General features: G+C 43.4%; 1 protein-coding gene across 2 annotated transcripts in view; it reads left to right on the top strand.

Moving 5' to 3' along the window:
• Nucleotides 1-2,672: 2,672 nt before the first annotated feature.
• The window catches only part of KCTD15 (potassium channel tetramerization domain containing 15), a 155,027-nt gene continuing 146,647 nt past the window's right edge, over nucleotides 2,673-11,052 (top strand). The window contains exon 1 of one of the 2 annotated variants that reach the window (XM_033942715.1): nucleotides 2,673-3,192. In XM_033942715.1, coding sequence (XP_033798606.1) covers nucleotides 3,184-3,192 — 9 coding nt within the window. In that variant the 5' untranslated portion in view covers nucleotides 2,673-3,183. The remainder of the gene's footprint in view (nucleotides 3,193-11,052) is intronic. The other variant, XM_033942716.1, reaches the window with a different exon arrangement.

Raw genomic sequence — 11,052 nt, 5'->3', positions numbered from 1 at the left:
CCTGGCTTATTTTATAGCCAACCATATCTTTATATGCCTATCTCAAGGAGATATGCATCTAGTTTGCTTTTGAAACCTAGGACTGTCGATTCCGCAATAATCTCCCCTGGGAGAGTATTCCAGATGTCAACCACTCTCTGTGTGAAGCAGAACTTCCTGACATTAGTCCTGAACTTGCCCCCCCTTAGCTTCATTTCATGTCCTCTTGTCCGTGTCAAATTGGACATTGTAAATAATCTTCTCTGCTCTATTTTGTCAATTCCTTTCAATACTTTTGAAGTGTCATATTAAAACCAATCTCTTCGCCTTCAGGCAAAGAGAAGCAATTATCTTGGAGTTTTGAATAAATACAAATCCATTTATATACACGTCCTTGACATGTACCTTACAAATTTTAGAATCTTTATCTGGTAGAAAATGTTAAAACCCAGGCCCATTACTCATACTCCTGCAACACCACTTTAAGTTATTTGCTTCCCTGTTATTAATTTGCATACATGCACTACAGAATGGGAGCTTTTCATAATAAGCCAGTAAGAAGAAAAGCCTGTTTAAGCATATACAGTAGAGAATTGTACATATGTATAACTGCAATGGAAGGAACAAGCCCATAATATCATTGACAACAGTAATACTGTACAGTGTAAACAAACACCCTCCTTAATCCTCTAGTTTACCACTAATATGTCTTTGCTTTGATCACAATAAGAAAATGATGTATTAGCTGTTTGATTTTAATGCTGGTGAGAAAAGACTTGGCGTTTCAATCCTACTTTATGCAATTCCTTTCCTTCCTTGTGTCCTTATGGCAGGTGTGTCCAGCTTTGTTCTCAAGGGTGGCAACCCAGTTGGGTTTTCAGGATTTCTCCAATGAATATGCATGAGTCTATTTGCATGCACTGCCTCCACTGTATGCAAACAGATTCATGTATATTCATTATGGAAATCCTGAAAACCCAATTGGGCAAGGGCCAAGGTTGGACATCCATACCTTATGATATATGACATCTCAAAATGTGTATCTCGCAACATGCGTTAAACAGACTGGATATAACTTGCACTTGTTGAGCAGTTAGTGCTCTACAGGAAGTAACATGCTTAGCTAACTTAGGGTAGCTGTGGATCTCCCCCCTCCCCCTAAAAGTCAAAACTCCTGTCAGGACCAAGCTATACACCAGGACTCTAAAATGCTCAAGAGAGGAAAAAAAACCCAAAGTCCATTCAGGATGCAAATCTCTCAGCTGACCTAGTTCTCATCACCCTTTCCATTTCAGAAGCCGAGCTATCCATAAATTAACTGATGAAGCCTCCGGCATCTTTGTAAGCTATTTAAATCTTTACATTTACCACATCTTCTGCATATATTAAGTAACTGAACTTACTGCAGGGATGTAACTTTAATGAGAAAAATTTACCTCTTTTCCTATAGTTTCCAGTAAAGAATAAAAAAATAATATTCTCTAGGGCAAAGGTTTTTGTTTATTACTGTCAAAGAGAATACCTTTAAAAAAAAAGGCCATCAACCCCAAGGGCTTCTGTTTCTTTAGGTTTTGTTACTGACTGGCACTGTAAATCAGCACACACAGGCTGTGTGCGCCTGAAACTGTCAAAGTCAAGAGCGAGAAGCCCAAATGACAAACTCCATCACTGAAAAGAAATCGCGCTCAATCCAAACAAGTTTTCCTTCCATCCCCTCCTGAATCATAAAAACAGCCTGACCTTCAGTGAACAAAAAAGGCCGAGCATTGCTGTACACCTAGTAACTGCCCACTATTAGGCGCTAAAGAGCTAAAAGTCAAGTGTTAGTAGCTCTGACTTTTTTTGCTCGTGGGTTAATTATCACTACCGCAAAAGAGCCTCTCCTCTTTCTCCCAAAATCTTTGCAAAACACAGCGGACGTTGCCAAAAGGGCACCCACACACACACAAATGCTGTCAAGATTTAAATATCACTCCTTTAAAACCCTGGCCCATAAAACAATACAAGGAACATTCTGATAAAAGTTTTGGCTAAGGTTTGTTTTCCAATACAACTTTTTGCACAACCCTCCCCCGCCCAAAAAAGGGAACCTATAAGCTTGCAAGCCAACAGAAAGGAGGAGGGGAAAAAAAAAATCCCCTGAAGTGCTGGTGGAGCCGCCAGTCTACACGGGAAATCTCCATGGCTGACATCTCCATCTAGCCGTGTGCTATAATTGAAATGGCGCATTTTGCCCCAGGCAGGCTGAGAGGGCGCTTTTTGCAATAGCAGAATGCATGTCGATAGACGTCATTTGCTTTTAATGACCCTACAGGAAATTTGGCATTATAAAGCCACCAGACATTAGGAAAGGGTAGAAAGAGAAGGGGGAGGGGGGACAGGGAAAACTAGAAAAAGCTGCCCCAAATTATATACACATAGTCCACAGCCACAATTTAAAAAAAAAACAACTTCATCCAGTTTATCAACAAGTTAACAGTGTGCTGCCATAATCGTAATATATAAGTCAAAGCCATGTGAGAAACGTGCCCTGTGTTACTTATTCGGGAACTGAAAATTTATGCCTAGTTGAAAACGCCTGGGGAAATATTACATCAGACGAAATGACAATGATTAAAATCAGCCCTTTTTTTTTTTTTTTTTTTCGCTTCCTCTTTTTTTCTTCTTCTCTTAAATCTATGGAACGACATGACATCGGCCTGATATTCACCAATATTATACCGTTATCCCCCCAGCCAACGAAAAGAGTCTAAACAAACCGTTATAAAGGTTTCCTGTGAGGGAGACAAAAAAAAAACAACAAAACCTCATATTAATGGCTAAAAAAGCTCGTTTGTATCTAGGGTAAAACAAAAAAATAAACAACAAAGAAAAGAGAGAGGGGGAAGAACAAAATTTTCATCGCAAAATTAGCTAGGGCGTGAGCAGGGTTGAGCTAATTGTAGCATAATCCTTGCCCTAGAGGCGTTTGGAAAGCCTTGAGCAAGAATTCTCTCTCTCTCTCTCCCTCTCCCTTCCCTCTTTATTTAGAGACGGATTATTGCCTTTCTTTCTTTCTTCTCACAACTCGCCTCGGCAGTTTCGTTTCACCTAAAAAACGAGGCGACGAAGAAGATCGTTTTGCGAAAGGCCTGAGCGGATAAGCCCCGCGGATCGCAGAGGGCGGCAACGGCAGAGGAAAGCGACGGGGGCGAGATTTCTCCTATGTACAAGGTAAGGCAAGAGGGCGGGAGGGAGAGAGACCCAACGGCTGCTCTCGTGCCTGGGCTCGCGGCTTCCTGGAAGCGGGCACCGTGCTCGGCTTAGCTCTTTCGCATTCGCGCGCGATCTCTCGGGGGGGGGGGGGGGTGTCTGTACGGGCCTCACTCGTCCAATTTTCGTTTGGGGGGGGGGGGGTTCTGTTGTTTTTTTGTTTGTTTTAAAGCTATAGCATCTCGTCTCCCTCCCGCGCGAACATTATGGGGATGATTATGTGGCCGGAGTTTTGCTTTCTTCTCCTCCTCCTGTGCGTTTCTTCACCAGATGTGGCCCCGGCTCCAGTTCTCAGGGCTGCGGAGGTGGGGAGAGAGAGAGGGAGGGCCAGTGACAGCACCGAGTCGGTCCCAGTTTTCAGACGTGAGGGGGGGGGGGGGGAGGGGGAGAGGAGCTCGTGTCAGTTCTTGGGCACATGGAGTAGGTGCTGAGTTCAATTCTAGTTACTGAGGTGTTGGCAGAGACTGTGGCTGGCTTGTTTCCGGGCGAGGTGGAGAAGAGGGAAGAGCTTGGTGACTAGTAGACGAAGGGCATTTAACAGAAGGAGAGGAAGGGCACGCTGTGGCCAGACGTACTAGAGAGGGTGGATTTCTCCCCTTCCCCCAACATTTTTTTGCCTGAGGAGAATTTTGTGGGAGAAATAGCTCAGTACATCAGGCCTGTAATGCAAGCACTGTGTACAGCAAGTTGTGCAAGACAGGAGGCGCTCCTCTGGCACTCTTAAAACCCCCTCCAGGCTCCTGTGGCCACAGCATGCAAGTGACTGAAGCAAAGCCGGGCTCTGATCCTGGGCACCTTCCAAAGGCTTCCCTTCCTTGTATTGCAGAGCAAACAAACCTTAACCAAAACTTTTATCAGAATGTTCCTTGTATTATTTTTATAGGTCAGCGTTATTTAAAGAAAGGAGAGACTTTTATATCTGAGAGAAAAATGAAGGTAGATAAGACCATATGGCCTATCTAGTCTGCTTATCCATGCCACCTACTATCCCCAAAATTACTATCTTGGCTGTAATGTTTGTTTTTGGGGTTGATTTGACGAGAGGAACAAATGGGAGGGGGGGGGGAGGGAGCAGCATCATGTTGTGCTAATTGGTTGACTTTTTATCTTTGGCCATCAGGGTAGATTAGAATGAAAGAGTTTAGTGTGATTAATGAGCACTTCTTCCAATGGGTTTTGATAGTCATAAGAGAAATTGGTTTGTTGAAAGAGCTTTGGTTCAGTTTCCAAGAGAAAAGGTGTAAGAGTTCCATGTATAAATGAAGTTTGATTTTCTTCTGTATTCAATAAGTACAGAAATGAGGTGCAGTGCCCCTGGGTGTGCGTAACCAACTTTAAGATGCACCTGGGGTACCCACACCCAGGAGAATGTAGTTATTGATATGCTCATCCTGGTCACGGATAATTTTCCTATCAAAGCTGGGCATCTTGTTGGGGGAGGAGGGGTGCCCAATGTGGGAGTTTTAAAACCTCAGCTAGTGTTATAGGGGCCATCTTGTGCTGGGACAGCTAGTGCGAGCAGTTCTACCTTTCCCATCTTTGACAATTGGGCCTCCTTAGTACTTGAGCCATGTGGCCCCAAAATAAGTGGAAATGAGGGGCATTGCTGCTGAAAGCTTAGATGCACTATTTATGCTTCGCTGTTGGTTTTCTCAGGAAAGAGAAACCCAGACAAGTTCAGCGGGTAAATGGATTCAGCTGCATGGGGAGCTTCTGTATGCCCATGTGAGACCAGTTCATGGGGTGGAGGGGTTCTCTTCTACTGGATCCCAGGATACTCCTGCCTTTACCCTAGCAGACAGCAGTTTGTCAGCACTGTTCTGGAGGGCAGGCTGACCATGTGGTTTTCCTTTAAAGGGGCCCCTTTTCCACCAGTCCGGCAGCATGTGATCTTGCCTTAAATAACCATCTTGTAGCCTTTTTAATGAATGATTGCCCTGCTACAACCATATCACTGGCAGTGGTATTTTGATCAGAGAACTGCATTCTTAGCTGAACCACTGTCAAGCTCTGTGAAGGAATAGTTTAGCGGTTACAGCAGTGAGCTGTGACTCGGAGGATACAGGTTCAAATTCAGTTCTTTAATAAATGCTTTTAATTTAATCTTTAAAGAAAAATAATTCCTGTCCAGTTTAAAAAAATGTTTTTGAATTAAGTAACCCCCAAAAAAGGATTTCTCTGGGGTTTCTCAGGGGGGGTTCTCTTTATATCCTCCCCCTCCCTTGGTGCTTTTGAATTAGGTAGATCATTGTGAAGAGATTAAAAGAGAGCTGCATGACTGCAATATGCAGCTGCAGGAGGGGAGATTTGGGGGACTGCTGTGCTGTCCCTAGTGAACCTAAGGTGTAGCCCACACTGAGGAACTCGGCAACTATCCACTCTCCTTACCGTTGGGGACACTTATCAACAAGGATCCTAAGAAGGGAAAAATTTTGGGAAACTTGATAAGTGGTTACACAGACCCTAACAAGAATCTTCCTTGGAGGCAACCCAACAGGAAACAGGCTGCCACTATAATCAAAAGGAAAGTCCTTCCACATAACTGTGTGAGAGCAAATGTGAGTTCTGTGTCTGAAATGTCAGTCATCCACTTTGTCTAGAAGCACAGAGATATCCCCTAAACTGCTGTATCCTGTCTATCAGGCTCTGAAAATTCAGACAGCATCACCTTTGTATTTAATGGCTAATAACCCTCCATGTCAGTTGGGTGGGTGCTCGTACTTCCTGTGATTTCAATGATTTCTGTACCAAAGTGCACTAGCAGGGTTAGCAGTGGGCAGCGAACAACTCCATCTCAAAATTCAATACCATATTATGCTAATTGTGGGTACCTTCTATTTATACAAGGACTCCCTTAGTCTTTGGGAACAAGTAACCAGAGTCCTGTGAACCCTCTCTTCAGTGATGCCTGCCTATCACACTCCACTGTAGTTAGTGTGATAGCTTCAAGGCAGTCAAAGTCCAGGCATGCATTAGGGCAAGTCATTTCCACAGACCCCACCAAAACATGCCCTTGGGTTAATGCATGCTCTACTCTGGTGATGGAAAGATACTACTGTTACTTCTTGCTTGACTGGGTTACCTATCATTACTTCCCTCATCACCACCAGCAGTGTACAAATGGTAGTTCAGAGACCCACCTCAGAGGATTCTTAGGTAACAATATTTTTGCAATTCCAACTGCACAGTCAAATGACAGCTCTCCTCCAAGCAGGGGTAGTGCTGCTCATGCGAATGCACCATGTTCTAAGAATATATTGGTATATTTTTGAGCACCTGGGTTTTCCTCATTTACTGTAAGTAGAATTCTTGTTTAAGTAAAATGTTACCAATTGGAATATTAATAAAGACTTTGTGCAATTAAGTCATCCAGTGTTATTAGGTATTTGGGATATTTATTCATCCGGGTTCAACTTTTTGGGGGGGAGTCTGAGAATATAGTTCCACACTAGGCTATGCCAAACGGGGTAGACGGTGTTGCTGATTTTTAATTACCTACACCTGTGATATCAGTGGAACCACTTCATGACAGTAATGCACAGGTGACGCCCAGTTCTAATCAGGTTTGTAAAATGGTAGAAAGGGCCAAGAGAAAAAAAAGGAAATTGGTAAATCCATTTCCACTAACAGTGACAGTAGTTCTGATTCCCCCTTAACTTTTTCTCATCAGTCAAGGACACTCCCTAAGACCAGTAGGAATCTAAATGTTGAATAAAATAATTACCCTCCAGTGATAGCTGCACCACCTTAATAGTAATTCACAAAAATAACATTCTCTAATGCAGCTTGATAGAACTATGGTTGGCAAAATGCCGTATTTTTTGCTCCATAAGACATACTTTTTTTCCACCCAAAAGTGGGTGGAAATGCCCATGCGTCTTATGCAGCGAAGATTTTTTTTTTTTTTTTTTTAACACCCCCTGTCGTACCTTTTTAAAGGCCCACACCAAATACGGCTCTCCCTAGCATCTGTGAGCGTCCGGCTGTCTTCTTGGTTCCCACACAGCGTCCTATGGATTCTCCCCTTTAAAGCTAATTAGGCTCATGGGGGGTGTCCTTACCTCCAAGCTGCTCCCACACCCAACGAGAGAGGTCGTCTTCGGCGCTGTAGCCGCCGCTGAGCTAATTACGGCAGCCTGCAGAGTGAACCTAGCAGGTTGCCATTGGCCTCTGAAACACGTTGCCTCTGCCGCGATCCCGCCCCTGATGTAAGAGAAGGAACAGGACCGTGATAGAGGAAATGTGCTTTGGAGACCAACGGCAGCCTGCTAGGTTCACTCTGCAAGCTGCCATAATTAGCTCAGCGGCGGTTACAGCACTGAAGACGACTTCTCAACAGAAAATGAGAGCTGTGTCTCCCCTGATCTCCTGCCCCAGATAGTGTGCAAAAAGAGCAACTGTTGGGGAAGCGATGAGAGCCTGCGAACTCTGGAACATGAATTCAGATCCGGGCAGAAGCTACAGCCCTGCACTGTGATGGCTTCTACCAACCATCCCAGCTCAACTGTCTGGGAGCCGGAGACAACGATCTCACAGGAAGCAGGGAAGGTAAGGCCCCGCCCATCTTGAGGGCCCCGGCGGGATGCTAGATCTGGACACGGGGGGGGGGGAGGGAGAGAGAGAGACAGAAAAGGATGAGAAACAGATTTGAAGGCAGGACAGATGCTGGACTAGAGGGGAAGACTCAAAATGTTAGCAGAAGGAAGACAGAGAGAGGCCTGGACCAAAGGTGGTGGTAGGTACAAAGGAGAACTGACACGATCTGGGGAGGGTAAGCAGAGGGAAAAGAGATAGAGACCTGGACTCAAAGGGGATGGGGCTGGATTGTGAAAGAAATGTTGGATGCGCAATCAGAAGGAAGTCCAACCAGAAACTAATTAAATCACCAGACAACAAAGGTAGGAAAAATTATTTTATTTTCAATTTAGTGATCGAAATGTGTCGGTTTTGAGAATTTATATCTGCTGTGTGAAAATGAATAATGAAAGGAAAAAAATTGCATTAGTAGGGGAGGGGGACCGGGTGAAGAGCCTTGCAAGGAATGTGGGATTGGGTGTAGAGCCTGGCAGGGAGTGAGGGGGGCCGGGTGCAGAGCCTGGTATATGTTAGTACACAATTTGGTTTAGAATGTTGTTTTTTTCTTGTTTTCTTACTCTAAATCTAGGGTGTGTCTCATGGAGCGAAAAATATGGGCCACTCAGATTCTTTTGAACAGTTTTTTAATTGGTTTCTGGATTCCTTACTCAGAAATTCTTCATCTGTCTCACATTTAACATCAACTGTGCAGGCTAAGATTGAGAAGAAGATAGCACTGGGAAGGATTGTGGGACCTTTTAAGTACAAACCTTTTCTTAAAATGATATTATTTCCATTAGCCATTGGGCCATAAAAGAACCAGCTAAATTCAGGCTAATTCACAACCTGTTCTATCTGTATGGGGGTTCTGTGAATGACTTCCTCTTCCCTCCCAAGGCCTGTTCTATCCAGTATTCATCCCTTCACCAAGCAGTTTATTGGCATTCCAGTTATTGGAGGGGAGGAAATAGGATTGCCCTGGATTGGGAGCATAGAATATTGCTACTTTTTGGGTTTCTGCCAGGTACTGGATTGGCTGCTGTCAGAAGCAGGAGGCTAGGCTAGATGGACCACTGGTCTGACCTAGTATGACTGTTCTTATGGGATAACAGGAAAAATATTGAGAATGCAGACAAGGGCAGAAAAAAGAATTGCCTCTTCTATTTTGTAGATGTAGTTGTTCAGGCCGTCCCATCTTAATTCGGTCTAATTTTAGTTTATGCCTAGAAGATTATTGTTCTATATGGATTATAAGGGTTTCTGCTGGTTGGTATGCAATAAGGACTTCAGGGACAAGATGGAGGAAAATGTCTTGCTTACTTGGAGGTCCAGAGATGTAGATCTGTAGCTATATATTATGAAGAAACCAAAAAGAACACTGGAGTGATGATATTCCTGAAATTGACTTTATTATATCAAAGTTCCAAAAGTACAATAAAGCAATCCACATAAAACTAAAATAATCCACATATATATTATGACCAATAAGACTCCTTTCTCCTATTTTGGCTCCTCCAATTTTTCCAATAAATCCTTTCATTGGGCTACCCTTGGAGGATCTGGAAGGGCCTCACAAATGCACAGGATAGATTCTGCTGGCCTTTTAACAAAACTGCCTTCAATCTGTGAGAAAGCAAATACAGGCATGCCAATTCCATTTTGGAGTGACACATTCAGCTGCCAACTGCTCTAGTAGATCACAGACTAATGCCCTCTCAGCAATCTTAATAGTAATTCTCAAAAAAACTCATTCTCTAATGCAGCTTGATAGAATTAGACTATGGTTGGCAAAATGCCTGTGAAAAAAGGGCGCTCAGATTCTTTTGAACAGTTTTTAAATTGGTTTCTGGATTCCTTACTCTGAAATTGTTCATCTGTCTCACATTTAGCATCAATTGTGCAGGCTAAGATTGAGAAATTGGGGACCGTTTAAGAGCAAACCTTTTCTTAAAATATTATTTCTGTTAGCCATTGTGCCAAAAAAAGAACCAGCAAAATTCAGACTAATTCATGACCTGTTCTATTTGTATGGGGGTTCTGTGATTGACTTCTCTCCCCCCCCCCCAGGCCTGTTCTATCCAGTATGCATCCCTTCATCAATCAGTTTGATTGGTTAAGCATTATAGTCAAGGAACTCTCATAGGTAAGACTGACACTGAGTCTGCCTTTTGGTTGCTACCAGTGCATCTCAATAATTTCCCAAGTCTGGGCTTCCACTTTTGGGGTCACTTGTATTTTGACAAACCCAAGCTGATGGGTTACTCAGTGTTCTGCTCTTACTTAGAGGTTTCAGCATTTTTTTGCATTGGGTATCGAAGAGGGCTGCAAGGAACAGAAACATCATTTCCTACTTAGATTATTTATTTTTCATTGGCTCAGTGGCCAGTGACTTCATGTTGATCATTATTAAACCACTTTAGGGCAATTGCAGAGTGGCTGGGTGTTCTGCTTGCTGAGGGCAAGATGTTCAATGTGCTTTTCTTTCATGGGAATCAAGCTTGGTTTGATTTGTTATAGGTTTCTAGATTGCAGATAGATAAGCTAAGCAAACTAAGAAGCTTGATAGCTAGGACCTGATCCTAGGAAAATCTTACCCTGCAGGATTTGCAATCCTTGGTTGGCAGGATTAATTTTGTAAGCAGGATAACTGAGTAGAACCTTTCTACATAGGCTAACAGCTGCAATGTCTAAAGTTCATAAGCCCTCTCATGTCATAAGATTGATGAAGTCCATGAAAAAGGACCTTAAGATCTGGGAATTGTGTAGGCAGATTCAATGGCAAAGCTGTTTGGCTGGGAGAGGCATTTATTTTCAGAAGTAGCGGGGGGGGGGGGCTTTGTTTTTTGGGTGTACTTTTAAGGCTTTTGGTGCACAGGGACTGGAAAGAGCTAGATCCACTAGAAACATCATCTTCATGGAGCTCTTCCCCCATTGTAGTAACTGTCTCCATATGGCAAGAGCAATTATTCAATATCTTAGTCTAGTTTTGAGTGTGCCTAATGTAATTGCTGCTTGTGTCTCTCTCACTCTAAGTGAGATCCACAAGCAGACCTAAGAGAGGAGAATGTCCCAGAGCACTTGTAGCAATTTGGGAACTCAAAAGCAACGGGGATTGTTGTAGTAGTCTGTCACATTCAGAACATGGAGAGCATACAACAGAGGTTTCCAAAGGGTGAGCTCTTTCCTCTCAGAAAGGTGTTGGAGGTGTGGTCTAATTCCTGAGCATCTCATAATTGAATATATCAT

This window comes from Geotrypetes seraphini, chromosome 4 (assembly GCF_902459505.1).
Source record: "Geotrypetes seraphini chromosome 4, aGeoSer1.1, whole genome shotgun sequence".
NCBI lineage: Eukaryota > Metazoa > Chordata > Amphibia > Gymnophiona > Dermophiidae > Geotrypetes > Geotrypetes seraphini.
The sequence above is the reverse complement of the archived record's forward strand: the minus strand, read 5'-3'. Positions and strand labels throughout refer to the sequence as shown.